Source organism: Dreissena polymorpha, chromosome 15, assembly GCF_020536995.1.
Source record: "Dreissena polymorpha isolate Duluth1 chromosome 15, UMN_Dpol_1.0, whole genome shotgun sequence".
NCBI lineage: Eukaryota > Metazoa > Mollusca > Bivalvia > Myida > Dreissenidae > Dreissena > Dreissena polymorpha.
The window spans coordinates 19,886,677-19,910,921 of NC_068369.1; the positions used below are offsets into that span (position 1 = coordinate 19,886,677).

General features: G+C 33.9%; 1 protein-coding gene across 1 annotated transcript in view; it reads left to right on the forward strand.

The window, feature by feature from the left end:
• The first annotated feature begins 12,894 nt into the window (after positions 1 to 12,894).
• The window catches only part of LOC127860394 (uncharacterized), a 28,822-nt gene continuing 17,471 nt past the window's right edge, over positions 12,895 to 24,245 (forward strand). Inside the window, exon 1 of the mRNA XM_052398448.1 lies at positions 12,895 to 13,335. Coding sequence (XP_052254408.1) covers positions 13,035 to 13,335 — 301 coding nt within the window. The 5' untranslated portion in view covers positions 12,895 to 13,034. The remainder of the gene's footprint in view (positions 13,336 to 24,245) is intronic.

A 24,245-nucleotide genomic window follows, 5' to 3' on the forward strand; every position in this document is an offset into this window, starting at 1 on the left:
TACATCCGATAGGAGATTGTATGTCTTTAGATGAGTTCTCCAAACGTCGACGTTCTTTGAAGTGCCGCGTTGGAACGCGATCATGTAATGCATACAGCAATTTCATCTATGTTTCACGAGGAAGCCTTTCCGAAATAATATCCCAACGGAGTAGGCGTATTAATTATTGTGTATTCAAGCCTAGTGTGAAATTGGTTTTAACTTCCATGATAAGATATAGCTTATATTTTCTTAAGAATGTAGTAGAATAATAACGATGTTATCGATGTATGCAAAGAAAGAATTTCCGCTGAATTGTTCGACTTTATTACGGTACCTCTTTATTAAGATGTCGGTGCTTTTGAATCAGAACAATGGCTGGAAATACAGCAATGTACGGTTAAAAAAAGTAAACAATAAAAAATCTGTTGGTAAGGACCTATTTGTATTGAGACAAACACAATCCTCAAAAATGTATTTGAACACAATGAGATATTCTATAATGTATATTTTTTTCAATTAGAATTTTGAAGTTGTAATATAAGATGTCAAATGCGGGTGATGATTGAAATGTTTTGCATCTGTAATGATGACATTTCAAGGTAGTAATACCTTTGTCTTGCACAATAGGTCTTTTCAATTAAACATAGTGGGTAAGGAAAGCAGGGTAACTTTGTTTTGAAATCCACGTAATATCACCACGTCCCGTGGTGGCTTCTTTATCAGTCTTTATACATGCAGAACCTATCGAATCGTTGCTATGTTACCTCGGGTGGTCTTGAACTATGACTCCATGGAGTTCCTGGTCATAATTCAACGAATGCGAAAATAATGACACGAACCATATGGGTTGATGGGCTCCCAGATGTTTTATGAATGCAGTGGCACGTTGTATATGTACAATAATTTATGTGTCTATTTTAAAGATATAGTGCTTGTTTAGGTATGCCACTCGGCTGGTGAAAGTGTATCCATACTGCAACTGTGTTAAACTTTTAAATTTCGTGCGCGCTTAGTGTTCGCTAAAACATCGTACTTTCAAAAATTGCGCGGATGAACAGGCTGCATATAGCAAAATACATATTTTTCCACACGTTGCTCATTCAATGGAATGAGTTATAGATTAAATTGTGACAAGATACAGTCATTACCTTTATCATCGCATTTGTATCATTTTTATTAAATATTTATTATTGCCTGGAATAATTACAACAAACGGAACTACCCACTCGAAGCGAATTCTGCCTGCTAAATTATTCATATCATACCAGTACAACCTACCGCCTGCGTGAAGAAGCCATTTATATTTCTTACTTTTTTCGTTTGAATACACTAGTTTGAGTGCAACTGTAATTTTTGTGAAAATTTCAACTTGTGTTGTGCCGATGTACATATTTTATACAACTGAAACGTTGAACTCATGCATGACAGTGTGCAAATATTTCCAAATGCGTGCATTTTTACTTTAATGTGTAACGTAAATACATGTATACATAGTTGGTATAGCATAATTCTTGAACTTGTAATAGTTTTTGCCAAAATTTACAGATAATTGCGAAGAAGAAATGCTAAGGACGTTAACAAAATGTCCATTTAGCGCTAAATTTTCGGAACTCACTATGTGCATTTTGGAAACAGCTATCAATACATTTTATTGTATAAAAGTAAAAAAACAACATTAAAAAAACAACAACAGTTATTTCATTCGGTATTGGATGCGCAGTTACTACGTTCCATAGAGAAGATAATCGGTCTCGTAAATGATCACATCAGTTTCCAGGAAATGAAACTACTTAGTGCTATTTAAAAAGGCATACTATAAGGATTTTGCCCAGCATATTAGGTGTCGCTTTCAATATATCAGTGGAGGAACATCAGTAAAGTAACGGGAAAATGCTTTTATTACTTTAATGGAATGTATAAAATGTTTGGAGCTGTGCAATAGTAGCTTCCGTATAGGTGCTTGTAGCATCTTCTGTTTTCATTATGTGTACCGGTAATCCTTAAACAAAATTCATTTCCCATGTATAGCACGCCCTTATTGAAACAAAAAAGCGTCGTGTAAGATTTATTTTCTAGCACATCCTTATTAAAATTATTTTCATTTGCTCTTGAAATTGATCAACAATTCCTTCATAAACGTTAAAGATATCTTTACAAATTGTATGTAAAACAATAAATAAAAAGCGATATTCTAAAAACTATGATGAATGTCTTTTTTTTAAATTTCCTTTTAAATAAATTTACGGAATTAGTCAAACAGTTACGAAAAATCATCGAAAAAGCTTATTTTTATTATTTGCATTTATAAATTAACTTGTTATACCTAATAAAATGCATGTGGTGATATCAACCAAATGTTGATTGCAATTACACTTACAATAATAAGTTAAAGTATAACATTCGCTCATGAAACGTGTCCGATCATCTTAACTCCCTGGAAAATATTCTTGCAATGATCAATATGTTAAAACTTATCGCAAATGACAATTATGTTTTGCAAGACACACATCTTTGTCATTTGCTGACTTCACATACAAATAGAAACATTAAGCGGGAATAATCAGCTAGTAATATGCCCTTTGGCTTGAGAATGAGGACTAGTAAATGATGCGAAAAGAAACAATTAATTCATCTAGGTTGGTTTAAATCAATGCCAATTCAAGCAAAGAATATTACAAATAACTCGTTAATTATCGTTTCAGTAAAGTAACGATAAATCGGATTGAACTGTTCACAGTGTATACATATACGCACAAATACAGGACTCGTAAACAATTTTGTAAAAAATACGCTGCACCTTTTGCCAAATTTGATCATTTTGTAAGCTTTTACATTTTATGTACGGACTGTTGTTTAATAATAATGTATAATTATAACTATCGAATTTAGCATTTTGCAATCGATATTTATACCTACCTGATAGTGGTGGAAACAATTCAAAGTCTTGTTACTGATTTCGAAATTAAGGACCCACTTGTATTCCATTTGAATTTCCGCGACGATAACCGAACATTTACGATCAAATTCGATCGATATCGTTCGTAAATGTTCGGATGTCGTCGCGAAAAATTCACATGGGTTATATTGGTACAAAAATAAAAACGAGCATTTTGTATCTCGTTAAATCTATGTTACCACACCACATCTAGCACTGAAATGTTGGTTATTGCTATATGGAACACTGATTTTGTATTAGTTAACTTTATATTACGAAATATTTAACGAAATATTCGTTGATTTTCAGTATTTGTGTGGTCTTAAAACATAAATATTTTAGAGAATGTGCCTAAGTTTGCTGAACATATCATTGACACCAATATTGAAACGACATTGTAAACACACACAAACACATGTAAAGGCTGTATTAAAAGTTGTTTGCTTTGCATTTTATGTAAGATCGTGGAAATAAGAATTTAACCCATTTATGCGTAGACCCAGATGAGACGCCGCATGATGCGGCGTCTCATCAGGGTCTGCGCTGTTTGCTTAAAGGAATTTCTGTAAGAAATATCCTAAATTTAGAAATAAATATACTAGACATCCCTAATTTTGGAAATAAATTGATCCAATTTAGAAGGATGGGGGAGTCCACTAGGCATAAATGGGTTAAAGACACGGCATGTTCGGCATATCAAGAATCTTCCGGTCATATCTGCACATATAATCCAATAATATCATGTTGTTTTTATACTGAGTTTAATAAAGATTTAATATATGTTTTTACTTCAAACAAAATATGAAATGACGCTTAATGTGGAAAATTAAGTGGTAAGCAAACGTGTCAACATTGAATTGTTCCTGATATTTAAGGATTTTAATCGTGATGTTAATTGCTACCTATGAAAAATAATCGCTACAAAGTTGGTTAATAACCTTTCATCAACATTAGCTATTTTAGGAACATGCGTGTGAAAGTTATACTGCCATGCGTTTATTTGTATCATATGGTGTATTGCTTATATATTATTATTCATCATTACTGATTTATTATTACTTAAAATACAATTTTTAAATTTGAAGTCGCAATTCTAATGATGAACATGTTAAGTATTGGGGACATTCTTAGTTTCATAAACATAACTCGCCCAATTGGTGCAAAAAGGTACCATGTGCCTTCTAATTTCAATGTCACATGGTAACTTTTTGCACCAGTGGGGCAATATTTTGTCAGATAATGAGCCAGATTATTATACGGTACAGGTGAAGTTAAATTGGATTGCCGACGGCATCATAAGTGTTGTCGGTAGCAACATGGTTGATACGCAAAAATTGACAAAAGTCAACATCGGCGACAGCTGAGGTGTGAAGATCGCCGGGATAACGTCACTCAATCTAAGTGCCCTGCGTTTATCAGCCTGGTAAGCCGGGCGTAAAAACCTTCAGGTGAAAGCTCGAGATAGCGATGATATTGGTTTCAACTCCAAGTCAGGAGTCGCGATGAACTTGCTTACGTGCGTTTACTTGTACTGTTTTGCTTTTCCACACACCAGTACATGCGATTTCTCATATAAAAGCTTCGTTTCAAAGGTTCGTTTCAAGAATCAATATACACGCAAATATTACAGAAAACCGTTACTCTCGCATAACGTCGGGTTTTGTCTACATTCATATTCGTTTATAAAAGATAAAATAAAAACTCGGAAATGCAAAATTAATGAAATATTATCGATTTAATAAAATAGCGAAAGTTTGAGACATTCGAAATTCGTCTTTAATTTCAAAAATGAAATCCATCTTGCATTTGCACTGCTTGAGAAATAGGATTAAAACCGTTAACCCAATTGTGCTTTATTTATAATGTTACTAAATTTGATATTGTTCGAAAACATAAAAAAAACTCCTCCGAAGAAGAATCGTGGTGCACAGCAACATACAAAACTATGGAGTAACTCGCAAAGAATCCAAATAAGTTTCCCGTTTCCAGAAATATTTTAACGCTAGGTATAGTTGCCGTTTCGAGATGATTCTCACATAACAAGCCAACACACATTCTGCTTTACTGCTAACCGAACAAGACGAGAGAGCCTGTTCGTTTTGCCTGCAGACTCGATATGAATGCGCGATGAGTATTTGTACAGAGTTTTATTGCCATAGTAATCGTTATGGGTGTCAGTTTTATTGCTGCTCGTGATGTAAATATGTCTGATAACGGGTTTTATGGGCAGGCGCTTATTTATTTTCATAAAATATGAATATTCATTGATATAATTTGCTGCTCGTTGTTTGACCAATAGAGTAGAGAATGTAGAATAGTTTGAATGAAGACACGTTTAACCAGGATGTTATATGTTTTGTGTGACAGCAACAACGCCTTTTTAAGCACGACGTTTCTTCATAGACAACAATATACCGTTCACGAATTTTTGCTAATGTATCAGTGTGATAATTCCATGTTTTCCTCAATGTCTTGGAATCATTGATTATTGCAAATCTAGTTGAAGCATGACAGGTCTTTTTCATATAAACTTATAAAGTAAATCTTTATCTTAGATTGCAGTTGTTATTTAATGTTTAGAATATAACAGGTCATACTCATTCATACTCAGCCTACATTATAAACAATGGAAGTCAATCTTTATTAACCCTTTCAGTGCGGGAACCGAATTTTAAAGGCCTTTGCAAACAGTTTGGATCCAGATGAGACGCCACAGAACGTGGCGTCTCATCTGGATCCAAACTGTTTGCTATTCTGATAGTATTCTTTGAAAAAAAAATGAAGAAAATGCTTATTTTACAAATTCAGCAGACGACATTTTAGCAGACGACAAATTTCCCAGCATGCAAAGGGTTAATATGCACATGTACGGAACAATAATCAGATGAAAACCAATCAATATGCCCATCTATTTACTGTTATTCAGTCAGTAAAAACACTTGATTACAGTTCTTATTTATGCTTTGTTGTAATTATATATTTAATTCTTATTGTACGTGCATTTTGACGACGAATTCTCAAAATATATGCATACGAAAATCGCAACGTTGGCTTTGAATCGACACGTTTTGCTAACAACTTAAGACACGCAAAAAAATTGTCATAATAATAATAAAGCTGGATTTATATTGTACAAAAGAGCAGTGCACTTTTTTAAATGCTTATATCTTCTCAGCGGCTGTTACGCAATACCGCAACGAAGGAATCGAAGCATATCAGTCTGCTGTAAGACCATGCATTAAAATAGTCCAGTCCGTGTAATAATATACGTTGCTCATATTCCACAATTCGTCGGCATATCCGATAAATCAAAATGCCACAGACTCGGGAAGGCGTGGTTTAAGCGTGCCATTATTCGCCAATAGCGGAGGTTTTTAAATGTAAACAAAGGATCGAATTTCCATGATGGCCTACACAGTTATTCATCGCATGTGTTTATTATTTCCATGCGCTGGCGTGGTGAGATTTTCATACGCCATCCAGCGTTAAAATTTTCATACGCTGGAGTAGGCATGTTTCTGAAAGAACCGCTACAAAGAAACATTTCTAGAAAAATGAGCTAAATACGGTTTACTTTTATTATATCATACAGACCAGTGCACTTATCCAATAATGCCGCGCACACGATGTTTATTTGTACTTTTCCACACGTTATCTTTAGCGGTAATACGTCACCGTGTTTTATGTGTGTCCTTTGCGTACATCAATTGTAATATTTCATCCAACGACAAACCAATAACAACCTCAACCTACTGCTACTACTACTACTACTATTACACTACTACTACTACTACTAACTGACTACTACTACTACTACTACGACTACTACTACTACTACTACTACTACTACTACTACTACTACGACTACTTCTACTACTACGACTACTTACTACTACTACTACGACTACTACTACTACTACTACTACTACTACTACCTGACTGACTACTACTACGACTACTACTACTACTGCTGCGGCTGCTGCTGCTGCTGCTGCTGCTGCAGCTGCTGCTGCTGCTGCTGTTATAGTACGAGACTAGACACGACGACGGACGACGACGACGGACTACTACGACTACGACTACACGACGACACACGACCTGACACGACACTACTACTACTACTACTACGAACTACGACTACACGACTACGACACTACGACACACTACTAGACTACACTACTACACTACACTACTACTGTTTCTACTACACACAACACTGCCACGACTACGACTACACTACAACTACACTACTACACACTACTACTACACCACTACTACGACTACGACTACACTACATACACTACGACGACTACTGTACTACTACTACGAACTACTACTACTACGACTACTACTACTACTACTACACTACTACTACTACTACTACTACTACTACTACTACTACTACTACTACTACTACTACTACTACACTACTAATACTACTACTAAACTACTACTACTACTACTACTACTAATACTACTACTACTACTACTACTACTACTACTACTACTACTACTACTACTACTACTACTACTACTACTACTACTACTACTACTACTACTACCAATTTTGCAGCTATTTGCAACACAAGGCATATTTGCAAGCACGTATGAAGTGAGTGTTTTGTGTCCAATTAGTTCTTGGTTATTGGATTCACAGGCATTTAAATACTTGGTGTGCCTAAAAGTTAAGAAAGACATTTTAGTTTTTATTAGTCAGCCCAGCTACCTCGTGCAGTGGTTTGCACGGGCGCTTGTTTACTCCAAGTTTCCGGGTTTGAATCTTCCCTTTGTGGGATATTTACAGGTTTTAAAATGGGCGGTGTCCGCCCGGTACTGCGGATTTGCCTGTATAACAAGTTCCTCAACACGAGTCAAAACAACAGCGTTTTCATTATAATAGGGGGTCGTAAATTTGTTCCCACACCCTAGGAGATTCTTAAATGCAATTTTGAAACAGGCACATAGATTAGCCTTTTTAATGAGTAAGTAACAGACGTTGGTGACACTAAGCAATACTTATGAACTAAAAATTAATAGCAATATACAAAGGATAACTGTTAAAAGAGTATTGAGATGCACACTCATTACAATGTGGTTAACTTCCTTTTTTTTCTACCTTTCAGTGTCTCCCTTGTTCGTTATAAAGGCAAGTTGCTGGAACGGCCCCATAAAAATACTCGGATTTTTTATAAGGGAACATAGAGCTCAAACGAACATCAGTTACTGTAAATAAGCATATTTTTGCGTTCTGTACGGTGTAAAATGTACTTTGTGTGTACTCATATATTAATACACACAATTCATTATTGTGTTTAATATGTTATATCGTTTTAAAATTACCTCGTCTATTTATGAAATGTGTTTGCTAACGGGTATGATACTTTTTTTACGTGTATAACTTAATGTCACGTGTATTGTGTTATATTTTTAAAGTCTATGTTCCTGGAAGATATTCGATGCTGTGAATAGTTAGTGGATATGAGTGTTACCATGGCTATTAAGCGCATGTAAACTGTTATTGGTTCATTTTCCTTTCCTTTCCTGTTATTTTAATTCCTTTTGAAAGACAGTCTGATTTTTTTTTTACATTTTATTCCGATATTTTGAGAAATTGCAAAATCACTTTTTTCATGATTATTTTATTCATAATGTTTTCTTTGATGTGTTTTTTTTAATTAATGTGTGACTGTAATTCTATATTTGTTAGTATTCGCTGCATTTGCAATATTTATTTTATTTTATTTGAAATAAAATAAAATTTAAGTAATGCGCCAGATTTTCTTTAAATAATCTGTCTTTTATTTTTAAGTTTTATTTATGTTGTTTTTACTCTGTTTTTATCTCGATGTACGTTTCAATTATTTAAATTAAGCTTTGATCGTCTGCTAAAATTCTATATATTATGCTGTTTCAGGGATAATGTCATAGTCGTTTTTTTTTCGTACACTAATATTTAAATCAAATTCTGAATTGAATAAAATATCAGTATTTTATGAGCAATAAAATAAAATGCATTTGTTTTCCGGTTAAAAGACTTAACAATACTAAAAAACTGTATGTGTGTTCATTCAAATGCTTTAACATCTTTCATAATAATAAAAATGATTGTTAATTAGTTTATGTGCGCACTATGTAAATGTCGCTAAAATATTTGATGTCAGATAAAAGACGTTTCTTTTTCCACAATGATATTTGTTGCTCACTAACAGAACCATACACACAACAAATTTTATCATAAAATGAAACCTATAATTGAACATGTTGAACTGTAAATAATTCACCAGCAGCAATTTCTAAACGGACTTAATGATATGTTATCATATCTTGCCCCTGTAAACAAACTACTACCTGTCATTTTCAGCCATATGACAGCGTTTTCTCATTTCTGTGTTTAAGTATTCGTTGTTAATGTATAACATTTAGTTTATATTCCTGTACATATATCTAATTTATGAGCGCTTAGTCTAAATCTGGATAGTTGATGTTTATTATTTCTATTATTAATGCAATCTAAATATTTTCCATAAGCGAATTCAGTCTTAAACATTTTGTAGTATTCTTATTTCGGTTGGTCATTAATTGTATCGTGCCAATTTGGTATAAACTGATATAAACAGTTTTGTTTGCCAATTTGCCAATTTTGTATAAACTGATCTTTTATTCTTTGATTAATTTCATAAGAATAATTACAGTTGTCATTTAAGTTATTGTAAAATATACCATGCCCTATTTGATCTAATTGTTGTTTTACAAATGCACACCACATATTTGTGTTATTATTTTTATTCTGATTGTAAATATTACATTGTTCGTTATAAACAGTGTGCATCAAAGAGTTCGGGTTTTGCTTAATTTTAACCCAATAACTGAGTGCACGTTGTAGAATTATAGAAAGAGGAAATCTGCCTAATTCACCCAAAACAGCAGCATTAGAAGTCTCTGAGCGTACACCAAGAATAGTTTTACAAAATTTAAAATTAAGTTATCTTCTTCTTTAATGTTGTAAATTCCCCATATTTCAGATCTATATAGAATAATTGGAACAACTAGGGAGTCAAATAGAGAGAATTTTGTTTTAGTTCTAAGCTTCACTTTACTAAAAATGGCCAATAAATGATTGTAAGCTTTTATGGCTTGTTCATTATTTGCCTTAATAGCTTTAGATATATTACCAGTGTAGTGAAGTTTGAGGCCCAAGTAGCAGAATTCATCAACAATTTCAAGAGCCTGTTGATTAATAGTCCAACTATACAAACATGTACTTTTCCTTTTTTCAAATATGCAAATTTTAGGTTGTTTACATTTATTTTTAGTCCCCATTTACAGGAGTATTGATAAATAGAATTTAATTGTAATTGTAGACTTTCTTGATAATAATAATAATAATAATAATAATAATAGTAATAATAATAATAATAATAATAATAATAATAATAATAATAATAATAATAATAATAATAATAATAATAATAATAATAATAATAGTTAATGAATGTTGATTGAAAAACAGCGGTTGTATTTTCACCAGCTGTTGAAAAGATTGTGTTTTTATTTCTAAAAATATATGAACAAATTCATATATAATTTATTTCAAGGACTAAATTAAAATTCAATACAAAAAATGCATAATAATGCAATTTTTACGATTCTTCGTAATATTTCACTTCTTATTCATTTTATTTATCATGGTTCTAAGTGTGATTTTTTTTAATAAAAAATAGATAAAGTGCGTATACATGTAGTTTATTTCCGTTGAAACGGAAGTAAGTTGTTACTGTTTTCGTGCAAAAAAGTCTCCCATATATATGATTTCATATGTAAAACTGACAACAAATAAACAATGAAAAAAATGCACATAAATCTCCTTTAATGGTTTACAAAAGTACAAAATAATTTGACAGCAAACAGTTAAGATTACTTATTATTTTGTCAACCGCATTATTGCAACGACAACCAAAAAGAAGAAAGACTAAATAAATATTTGTTGGAATAATAACGACACGGATTGCAGTTCACCAAAATAGTCATTTATTAACACAATTGGTTACAATTGTTTGGTTCAGTTCCAATCTCCGTAAAACACATGTCAAAAGTACACCATATTGTTGTGAATCCCCGACAGTACTTTGGTCTGTAATGACAATTAATTAACATATCTACAACAAATATTAGAAATAAGCGTATGGTCCTTTTAAAAGAAAACAGGACCCGATAAGGTTCACGAAAATCCTTTCGCCCCAAACCCCCCTGCAATGCGCGCAGGGACAACAATCTGGAACAAGTGTTGCTAGATAATCGCACCAATGAGTATCTATTTATCACGAAACACCAACAAACACCACACCGCTTATTTCCTGCTGTGAACCGGCGGTATGTATCCTGAAATACGTAAATGGCGACCAGATTTCCCGAAATAGTGTTACAGTCACGGCAAATTAAATCAGAAAGCATTAAGAAGATTAGATTGCTTTTTGGTGCACTAATTCATTTTGTCCATCATATTCACTCGACGGAAAAAGTTGTTTTCCTATTTTCCATTTCACAACAAAACATGCACACTCGAAATGGTTCATTTTGACAACGACACAAAATAGGTAACTTCAAAATAACGGCTTTTATGTCCAAAGTGTCTGATTGAATCGAAACTCGTCCTTGCAAGGCAATTTTCGAAACTTTCACGCTTTTTTGAAGTTACAAAGAAAAAAGCAATTTCGTGGATAAAATCCCTGTGTTAATTTTAAATTAAACATAGGTATATGATACCGATGTAAAATTTTCTCAATTATTTACGTCCTTCAAAAGCTGTATCGCCAACGCGGGCAATGTATGTCGGAACACGAATTTGAATAATGGGTTTCGGGGTCGTGTCGGGTGATTTAATTTCGACCGAGGGTATAGAATGACTATGGGCAGTGAAGAGCCCAAATTAACGTATGAATAAAGGGAACGCTACTGTAATATAAACGACATGGTTTAAAGATAAATACAAATTACTTGGATAAATGCATGTACACTATATAAGGATTTAACAAGATTTTAAAAATAAAAGTTCGTTAAGCTTCCACGAGAACTTCTCGTAAAAAAACAACAACGTCAACATCTAAGTTGTACGTCTTTTCGACACTTTTAATATTCGCAGGTTTTAATGCAAATAAATTAATATTTATAGATATAAATATAATAAATTGCATTATGAATTTGATTTTAAAACAGAGATATGAATTTAATAATTTGCTGCATCACCATTGCGGTTATGTTGAACTGAAAAATAAAGTACTAATTTCTTATATTTTCATAATAATAATTATATACCTTTTGCCTCTAGCTAAGAATCCATATTAACATTTAACACTTCACATCAATAAAATTTGCTACTTGTAAATGGGTATGACACGGCGATAATTTTTCTATCAAGAGTTGAAGCTGACAGGACAATTAGATTGAATAGTTATGAAGCATTCATCGTTTCCCATTAATTACTCATACAATGCAACGACCTGGGGAATACTGCTGATTGATACACTGTTGTGATCTCTTAAGATATACCGATTTGTTGTTTAAGCAACAACAAAATAGTTTTTGTTTTTTAAATAAACATATTTTTATTTTAATCATTGTTTTCAGTCTCTGAAAAAAGGATTGAATGGTATATCTATTACTGAACCAATCTCGTTTGAGGAAAAGGTGTAAAATTACAACGCACCATATGTAACTGCCTATTTTATCGGAAACCTGTCAAACCAAACCACATGTTGATAGCGATTGGTTCTCCCGCTTATCACGTGACCTGTCTACCGTAACATGGCCACGATTGCATTGCAAAACAGTCGAGTAGTTTTGTAATGTACTGCCGTCATGATATCGACGAAATGGCGATTGAAAAATGCATAAATTAAAACGGGCTATGAAGAACGCTACCGTGTTAAAATGGAGATCGTGCAAAGGCTATTTTGATGCAAACGACGTTCTTATTCAGGAAATTAATTTCATTCGCGAAACTCGGATATCATACGATTACGACTCACGTTAATTGACAACGGTGTAGAATTTCTGTCTGTTATAAAACATATCTCAATTGAAATCATTTAACTTCGGAGTCTAAATTATTGACTAAGCAATGGGAGACAACCGAGAAAGTGGTTTTATCAACAGCGAACCTTGCATAGCGGAATTTATGACAAACGTTCCTCACATTAATCAAACCATGGTGAGCTCATCAATTAATCTGCAGCACGACGGCTCGGGATTCTGTCAGGCGTTTCCGGGTGCGCTGCCGGCGTCACCGACGCGCGGTGACCTCGCCCTAGCGGGAACGCCCGACCCAGCGGATCCGCAGGGCGGCGGTACCGGATATGACTGGATGAAGGAGAAGAAGAGTGGCCGGAACTGCGACGCGCCTCAGACGGTTCCAGATATAGGTAAGAATTGTCAATTACTTCATGTGTCGGTCGATTCTCTTTTGTGCAACTCGGTATAGCACCATTGATAAGTTATACATAAATAACGATGTTATCGTGGTGACGCTAAAGGTTTAATTCAGCGATCATACTCTTAAAACTTATGGTATAGAGATCTATATATTTTTTTAAAAGATGTCGAAACCTTAATGTAGTATCAACTTATAATGATAATTGAAACTACCGGTAATCTGATGTTACTCAGAATAAAGTTGTAGTCATTTTTTATCAGTGAAACGAAGTGTCGCCGTTTTAGTGTCAAACGTCGTTACCATCATTTTATGATTATAGTATGCTAAATCACCCGACGTGAAGCGATCTGAATCGCAAGAAATTCATATTTTATTTTATGACAAATGCGGTAAAGAATGCGCGGATCGTCGTTATAAAAACGAATAAAATGCATACGTTTCCTGTTGAAGCATGCTCATTTTTGTGGATTACTTAAACAATAAGTTAAACAATAACGACCTAGATTTTAACTCTATTTACTTTTAACCATGCATACATACCGATAAACACAAACCGCAGACATTCCTTTTTGTAATATTTCGCTATGTTATTTTCGTTTATATTTCTAATACCGTCGTTTTCAATAACAAACTTGATTCTTTTTAGGATTTTATTTGTACAGGTACATGCTCTCTTTAGTCTGTTTATTTCTTCAAATATATTTCGCACATAATTTATGCCAGTGCAAAATTCATATATGATTCCATTACTTTTTTTATACATCCAACAAATGTAGAAATTGACAAATTGGGTTTACATATGATAGGAGTTTATTTATTCTGGGCTACTTTAAAAAATGATCTTACCTCTGCTTAACTCAACAAATATAATAAATCAAACAGCGTGATCGGACAACCTTGAAAACATGTTGAACTTGTGTATTTCGGATAACTTGTCGAGTTTCAATTAAAGTATGCGTTATATGTAGGGCTGACATTGGTGTTAGTAGTTTTCAAGCAGTTAAGTAAAGTTATATAGATCTAGTTTTGCCTTCCCTAAGAATTTAGCCTTCATAAACGTTTTTGCTACATTTTAGTATTTTACTTATATAAAAATACCATTTTTAGTTTGAAAGATAATATTAAATGTTTCTGTTTGTACATTACATTGAACACTTAAAACTGATTTAACATGAATACATTTAAAACAAGCATGTTCGAATGCAGAAAATTTGCTATGTTTTTGGGATAAATTGCAACAGATATATGGCATATATCTGTTAGTACTTATGTGTTGTATTGTTTATATGATTTCTTAAAGCTCCCCAAACCCCCAACCCCATTATTTATGAAAACCAAATTTCACATTTATATAAATATATTAATTAAAAAAAAAGCTGAAACCCTGAGTATTATGGCAATAAATTTTATTGCAAATATATGATCTATTAATTCAGATAAACACTCTGTACTCCTTGTAAAAAAATCATATCCGCGAAGTTAACTTTAATTTAATTTAAATTACATAAAAAATATTACTCAGTAGAGGATTTTTAAGATTTCGTTCTGTCATTGCATATTCTTATTAAGCGTAATCGTTGAAAGAGCTAGTGGCACAAATGTTTAACTGATATAAAACCTACTATTTTGGCCATGCAAGTGGAAACAAATTACTTTTTGGCTTAAAAATAATGAAAACCAACTATATATGTAAAAGCTTTGAAGATTAAATATGCATTGCGTGTGGACAAAATGAAAACGTGAATTTATTTTTCTCTTTTTTTTTTCTTCATAATTTCAAAATTAATGTTTTACGTATGATATTAGAATGTAGAAGGTGTTTAAATCTTAATGGTTTTTGTTCTAATATTCATCTGATTAATATTATATATAATATTTGTTCAAGTACACATACATAATGAATTATGAACTTTTTAAAGTACATGTAAACCACGCAGGTATCGAGCAAATATATTCAACTTAAGTACGACTCACAATTCTCAGAACAGAACATAATCATTTATTTAGACTTGAGCTTATAGTCATTTACATACGTACACATACATTATTATAAACTAAAGCAACGCAGTTGAAGTCATTTTTCATATTACTTATAATGTAAAATATAATAAATAACAATACAATAAAAAACTTTAACCCATTTATGCATAGCGTCTAGAAAATAAGGCCTTGGCAAACAGCGTAGACCCAGATGAGACGCCGCAAGATGCGGCGTCTCATCAAGGTCTGCGCTGTTTGCTTACAGGAATTTCTGTAAGAAATATTCTAAATATAGAAATAAATATACTAGACATCCCTAATTTTGGAAATAAATTGATCCAATTTAGAAGTATGGGAGAGTCCACTAGGCATAAATGGGTTTAACAGCGATTTCTAAAAGTAAGAGTGCATTGAGTTTGTACATAATTTATAAAACACACGCTTGTCTCAGTGGTTCAAAATGATTTTTCTGACAAGAGTGATTCATCCGTATTAAAGGGGCCTTACCACAGCTTTTGGCATGTATTGAAGTTTGCCATTAAATGCTTTATATTGATGAATGTAAACATTTGGTATAAAAAGCTCCAGTAAACATACAAACATGAAATTAAAGAAAGAATAAAAAGTAACCCTGAACTGGGCTCGAACCACTGACTCCTAAAGCCACGGAGTCTAAGTCTATCGCTTAGACCACTCGACCATCCGTGCTCATACACCGAGCGATGAAGTTCATACTTGAATTAGGCAATCTTCGTAGTTTCACAAAATATAACGACAACAACATAACTCTCCAAATTATTCAATCGTTTCGCGTTGCAACGCTTTATAATTTAAATGTTTTTAAATCGTCATAAGATGTATACAATGGATATTTTAGAGCATGGTTAATGTTCAATATTCCTGTTTCCTCACAAATATCATAACTACAACGAAACCTTGCGAATCTGAAACATTTTTTTTAAATTTTGTCAATTTACCAAAACGTGAAAAGGCCCCTTTAAAATCCCGGCATGACTGTCAATGTTCATACACAGATCTTGTGATATTTATTATTAATTTCAAATATGAAAATGAGACTCGAAAATCTCATCCCGATCACCATTAAGATGAATTTGTCGCGTGAATTCCCCCGGTTAACATCAAATATGTCAGTGAAGGGTTTCAGTGTTATTGATGTTGTTGCAATATGAAAAACTAGCCTTAAAAGCGTTAGGTGTTTCAATATTTACTGGCTCATTTTGTGTCGACGAAATTATGTAAAAGTTTGCTTTGTACTATTTGAATTATTATTATTATTATAATAATTATTATTATTATGATGATTATTAAAATTATTATTATGATGATGATGATGATGATGATTATTATTATTATTATTATTATTATTATTATTATTATTATTATTATTATTATTATTATTATTATTATTATTAGTAGTAGTAGTAGTAGTAGTAGTAGTAGCGGAGAACTTAAACGTAAAATCCGCCGCGGTATCAATATCGATGTTTGTAGAAAAACACGATAATTCTGTCAAATTGCATTACGGTTGCAAGTTATTGAGCAATTTGTTTTCTTAAGTGGTCACATAAATCAAATAAGTCAAGACCCCTTCGACATCCCTGACACGAGCCCCTTTGTTGTCGAAACGTTTATGGAATGACAAACGTATGACAAGGTATTAAGATATCAACAACAGTTCGACGTTTCGTCTGCAACGCTAGTAGAACACAATACACAAACGGAGCGTTTGAACGACGCACGTCATGATCTTCGACAAGCGCGACATCACCGTCTACCGTATGATATATCACGTGAGAAATGGTGCGGTGACAGTTCGTCTGCGCGCGATTCATCAAAACACCACCACACTGCACGCGAAACCTGCCCGCTGGCGGTCGGAATCTCTCGGATTCTCAAGAAAACGGGTCACGAATGTGTTCAGCGTCATCGTACATTTGATATATCTATCATGCATTCCATAACCTCAGAGTTGACATATTTTGCGCACTGGGACATTTACTAATTGGTGTTGTTTGCATTATTTGGATCTTCTTATATTAATGTTAATGTTTACAATATGAGTCATTATGGTTCATAAAGTGTATTTCTCAAAACAGGATATCGAATATTTTATCTTAGTGCGCTAAAATATATGTTTAAATATTCAGAATACACTGGGGACAATGATGCGTGTTATAATGATACAAATGTCCTTCCATCCTAATGCATAACCATGATACTTGACGTAAAACATATGATCTCAAAGTTTGCTATATAAATGTACAAGAATGTGCAAAAATAAACGTGTCAATTATAAATGAAACGTAACTACGTAAAACTAAAGACAATAATAGAATCCCAAGTGATGAGTACAAACAACATACTAAGTAGTACATGTACATAATTAACGTAAAAATATCAGCTGATACCCGGAGCCAATGAGCTATTACTTCCCTTTAATTTTTACTTTCAAAAACATGAAAGTTATACTCTGATTGGTCAACAAAATGGTTGTCAGAAGAAAACATATCAAATTGTCCTCCTCGTATGTGTAACCATTTTAAGAATTGATAACTGACTTAATACGCACGGCTAGACTTAAAAAATGGTATGTCACTTGTCATTTTCTCTTGACCAAAAATCCCAGTATTAAGTGTCCATTTATAACACTGCATGCATAGCTCCAACATCTACTCGAGGTTTCTTGATGTGTTTTGAGATTTCTGAATGATATGCATTTACACTATAATTATTTGTATAACCCACGATGTTGAATTGATTGATAACGCGCAAGCTATCATTATTTGTTTGAAATCGAATGGACATTTAACCGAATTGTAAATGCTGTTAGCAATTTGTCAACCTTAAACTATGTTTTAATAACTTTCCTCTTAATTGTGACCATAAGAAGTTGTGTTAAATTATTAATTAGCACACACACAAAAACCCGGCTAATTTACGCTAGACGTTTGTGTTTAGATAAAACATGCAACAAAATTCTCCTTCTTTGAATTTTGTATTCTGAATTATATTCATGTGCAATTTAAATACTCATTCAATACAAAGTTCCCTTATTATATAATTGCATACAGTATACACTTATAATTAAATCTTAATATTTTCACATTTCATACAAATTATTTGTCTAAAAACTTTAATAGATAGGTTTTTAAAACTGTTTTTCGATATCAATTTTACGAAAAACGTTTTTTCCGCCACTTTAATAAGAATATGCAATGACGTGCAGAGAGTCATCATTAACAATTATCTCTTTAGTTATTATTTTTTGTTAAAAAAAACATACTCTATTACGCACTTTTTTTATTATCGAAAGTAGCTTTCGTGATCACAATCTCAATATTTAATCCAGCAAATGTTATCGAATGAAGTCAACATTATTAAAAACTGCAATACCCACACACAGTTTATATCGGCACAGCAAATTAGGTTCGGTCGGATTATTTGGCAAAACAGCGACATCATGTCCGTTCGAATCTGGGTAAAGTTTCGAAGCTGGGTAACATTTGTCTAAAACTAGGTCACCAGGTCAGGGCCATCATAGCTTTAATTTCAGAATTAAGAATTTAAAGCAATCCTCTGGATTGTTGGCCAAATGTAACCAGACCAGGCGTTCGGTGGTGCTCATGTCCAAATGCGAAGCATGTTATCACGCCCTAGTCTTTTATTTCGGTTAAATGACCAATTATTCATTCAATGTATGAAAATACGTATAAGTGGACAGAATCACAGAGAATTTTAGAAGTTTACTCGAAAGATAACATTAATAATATTTCAACCATACAATTTTACGTATCACGTATGTTTTCTTTGTGGTTTTGAATGGCACCGAGCTTGAAATACCTAATTTAATTAACTGTTTTTCTCAGTTCAGAGTGTCATAATTGCCATCTGCGATGATTCTTACATAGGTTTAACATAAACCTTAAACATCTGTATGCATCAAACTTAAAGCGTTTTTTTAAGTCGAATGCCATATCGTCTTACAAATAAATGTATGTTTATATAACCGATATAGAAACAATAAAATTCAGAACATTTGAGCCTTTTAAAACGTTAGCTAAAAATCCCACATAATATGCGCTCGGTCGGGCTAAAATTGTCCCTATATACCACAAATCCGATCCGTACGGAATTCCGTAAACGACCGCCTACTGTCTACCGCCAACTGCCAACTGCTAACTGTTAACTGTCTACTGTCTACCGCCAACTGCCAACTGCTAACTGTCTACTGCTTACTGCCAACTGCTAACTGTTAACTGTCTACCGCCAACTGCTAACTGTTAACTGTCTACTGCTTACTGCCAACTGCTAACTGTTAACTGTCTACCGCCAACTGCCAACTGCTAACTGTTAACTGTCTACTGTCTACTGCTTACTGCCAACTGCTAACTGTTAACTGTCTACTGCTTACTGCCAACTGCTAACTGTTAACTGTCTACCGCCAACTGCTAACTGTTAACTGTTAACTGTCTACTGCTTACTGCCAACTGCTTACTGCCTACTGTCAATTATACTACTATAGTATAGTTATATAGTCTACTGTCTTCTGCCATCTGTCACCTGTCTACTGCCAACTGCTAACTGTTAACTGTCTACCGCCAACTGCCAACTGCTAACTGTTAACTGTCTACTGCTTACTGCCAACTGCTAACTGTTAACTGTCTACTGCTTACTGCCAACTGCTAACTGTTAACTGTCTACTGCTTACTGCCAACTGCTAACTGTTAACTGTCTACCGCCAACTGCTAACTGTTAACTGTTAACTGTCTACTGCTTACTGCCAACTTGTTACTGCCTACTGTCAATTATACTACTATAGTATAGTTATATAGTCTACTGTCTTCTGCCAACTGTCACCTGTCTACTGCCAACTGCTAACTGTTAACTGTCTACCGTCAACTGCCAACTGCTAACTGTTAACTGTCTACTGCTTACTGCCAACTGCTAACTGTTAACTGTCTACCGCCAACTGCCAACTGCTAACTGTTAACTGTCTACCGCCAACTGCCAACTGCTAACTGTTAACTGTCTACTGCTTACTGCCAACTGCTTACTGCCTACTGTCAATTATACTACTATAGTATAGTTAAAAAGTCAACTGTCTTCTGCCAACTGTCACCTGTCTACTGTCAACTGTCTACTTATGACTGCAAACTGCCAAAAATTACACCGTTGAGGAGATAAAGACGGTTCTGGCTAGAAAGCATGGTATATCGTACAGGTTAAGTACAATGCTATGGTAATTGGCATAGATCTATTAAATGACATGAGAGGCAGTGGGGTTCTAGATGTTATTTATGCTTTTCACATAGGATATATCCGGTTTTGTTTTATGCCAGCAATTCAACGGACGGACAAAAACGGACAACCCCCCTAAGTGGCCTTCAGACGGGTAGACACAGACAAAAACGCACAAACAAGCGTCAAAAGCATCGCACAGAAAACATAGAAGCTATATAAAATAGGACTGTTCAAGACAAACATTTAATAGAAATAGGGACATGACATCCCGCTTTGCTATATACGTGTACTGTACCTGTACGATATACCATGCTCTCTAGCCAGAACCGTCTTTTACTCCTCAAAGGTGTAATTTTTTACCATTATTTTTTGTAATATCAATTGTATTTTTTTCAAAAGTTACAGTAAGCAGTAGACAGTTGGCAGTAGACAGTAGACTATATAATTACAGTAGTTTAATTGACAGTAGACAGGTTGCAGTCAGCACTTGACAGTAAGCATTTGGCAGTCAGCAGTAGACAGTTGACCGTTAGCAGTTGTCAGTAGACAGTTGTCAGTAGACAGTTGGCAGTAGATAGTTGACTATATAAATATAGTAGTATAATTGACGGTAGACGGTTGGCAGTAAGCAGTTTGCAGTTAGCAGTAGACAGTTGACATTAAGCAGTTGGCAGTTGGCTGTATACAGTAAGCTGTCGTTTATGGAATTCCGTAGACCCGTATTGCCCCCAGAAATCCCTATGTATCAGTATACTCTGATGAGGAGTTGTCCGCATATGAGGCCACGCAACTTAAGATTACTTTAAAGGGACGTTTTCATGTTTTGGTAAATTGAAAAAAATAAAACGAAATTCTTTCATATTCGCAACGTTTCGTTGTAGTTATGGTATGTGTGAGGAAACAGTAAAACTGATCATTTACCACGTTCTAAAATATGTATTTTATGCGTCTTTTGACAATTTAAAAACGTGAAAATTATGAAGCGTTGCAACGCGAAACGATTGAATAATTTGAAGAGTTATGATGTTGTCGTTACATTTTGTGAAACTACTAGGATCGCTTATATAAAGTATAAAATACAACTTCAATTGTATAAGGAAGGGTGGTCGAGTGGTCAAATGCGGGGGCTTTTTACTCCAGGACTCCAGGGATCAGTGGTTCGAGTCCTGCTGAAGCTTATCTTTTTTGTATTGTATTTTTTACTGGAGCTATTTAGGTCCAGTGTTTACATTTATTAAAATAAGGCATTTAATGACAAACTTAAAAACATGCCAAAATCTGTGAAAAGGCCCCTTTTAAGGGACGTTTTCACGTTTTGGCACATTGACAAAATTGAATAGAACTTGTTTCAGATTCGCAACATTTCGTTGTAGTTATGGTATGTGTGAGGAAACAGTAATACTGATCATTTATCACGCTCTAAAATAAGTATTATATGCGTCTGTTGACGATTTAAAAACGTGAAAAGTATAAAGCGTTGCAACGCGAAACGATTTGATAATTTGAAGAGTTATGTTGTTGTCGTTATATTTTGTGACACTACGAGGATTTCTTATATACAGTACACAATACAACAATCATAGTATTAGCACGGATGACCGAGTGGTCTAAGCGATATACTTTTACTCCAGGGGTCATTGGTTCGAGCCCAGTTGAGGGTTGCTTTTTTTTCTTTAATTGTATTCTTGTTTTTAATAATGATTTTTAGATCCGATGTTTACATTTATCAATATAAAGCATTTACTGACAATCTTCAATACATGCCAAAGTCTGTGAACAGCTCCCTTTTTGAGAACTGGAAAACTCCTATTCGGACCGCGCGAATTTTAAAATTAAATGGTTTTAAATATGTATGAATAGTATTAACAAACGCAGCGATATAGAGTATTTTACAAACGTCACAACGGGTAAATCACACTACTTTCGTATTAAGCAATTATCAATACTAGTATACAGATAAACCTGCATAGTTAGCATAGGGACCGAAGTTCCCCCACATAACAAAAACATGTACGCCTAAGAATATCTGTGGATCGTGACACTATCGTTTGCGACCATTAATCCGATTACGAAACTCTTTTGTTTATGTGCACCCAGCGTAAGCCAAAGTCTATGTAACAGAGGCGCGGAAGAATAAAACGATGATGTTATCGATATAACCGTGTAAGAAGTCACAGAATTATAAACAAAACATGAGAACAATTTTAAACGTGGAAAGGGTTAAAGGCAACACAACACAGAATAGCAAACCAACATGGAACGGGCAGAGAAGGGTTCTTTAGTCAGGCCGAACAGAACGGAGACGTAGAAAAGGCCGATGGAAACCTCTATATTGAAGTCATCTTGCTGAAACCTCTATATTGAAGTCATCTTGCTTAAACCTCTATATTGAAGTCATCTTGCTGAAACCTCTATATTGAGGTCATCTTGCTGAAACCGCTATATTGAGGTCACCTTACAAGTGATGGAACATGCAACATTATAACATAGAAGATACAGCAAATATTGATTCAAGACAAACACTCAATATATCAGGATACTTTATCGTCGAATACGAGTAATATATACCACTAGTTATTCATGTCTGAATAAATGTCACATTTACAGCGGGAGATGATGAAGACAGTTTTTTTAAGATTAAATTAAACGGGTCAACGGATTGGATGTAACATTCAATGTAGATGTTGAAACAAGAGAGATTTTGTATCAGTTTGTGAAGGATAGAACTTTTTGACATCATTTGCTATACTTGACTTGCTTCTTTAAGAACAAGTCTGCAGAATTAATGTGTGAGATCGTCGTTGTGAAAGGCGATATTGATACCCCCAGTTTACAATAACTATGTCCATACTCGTAGAAATGGCGTGATTGAAATCCAAACTGGGTATAGCGTAAGCAAGTTATCTGATCGGAGACCGGGTCGACAAAAATACCTCGTCGACTATTATGAAACTTATCTTCCCGATATATCTATTTCGGTGTTAGCCAGTGTCTGGCACGATTTCGCGTTTTAAACCGTGGCAGACCGTTCCTTCGAAATATGCACAGTTGTATTTTCAAAATGCGGATTGCTTTGAGTTTATTGCTTGTGTATTGGTAGAATTGTGAAACATGGAGTATTTATTTATTTTAAAGCATTTCAACTTTGCATGTAATTATCAATTGATATTAAGATAAAGCATAAGCATACAAAATACATATCAACTATTTCATTCAGAAATATTATGTTCATATTTCCGTCGATCTTACTTCTTTTAAACAAAGTTCAACACAACAGGCGAACGTTAACGCTTATTGATCCTCAGTACGATATACCGGTAAATAACACAAACAACGTTTAGAGTATCAAAAGAGGGACTGTTCCAATTGTATTTTCACCTATTTGGTGGTGACGTGCCTTTGAATATTAAAACAACTGTTGTGTTCTCTTCAGTCAATGGCATTCATCGATTTAGCATGTTGTATGAAATGTAAAACATATAATAATAAAACTGTTTAAGAATTTATTTTTATCAAATAACATTTAATTTTATGTTGTATCAGATATAATGGAAGTATGCTTACGTTAAACCTAAGTGTTTGCAGTCGTAAAGCCAGATAAGCAAGATGACGGTAGAGTATGCTAATTACACATGTTGGAGCTCTATCAAGTTGTAA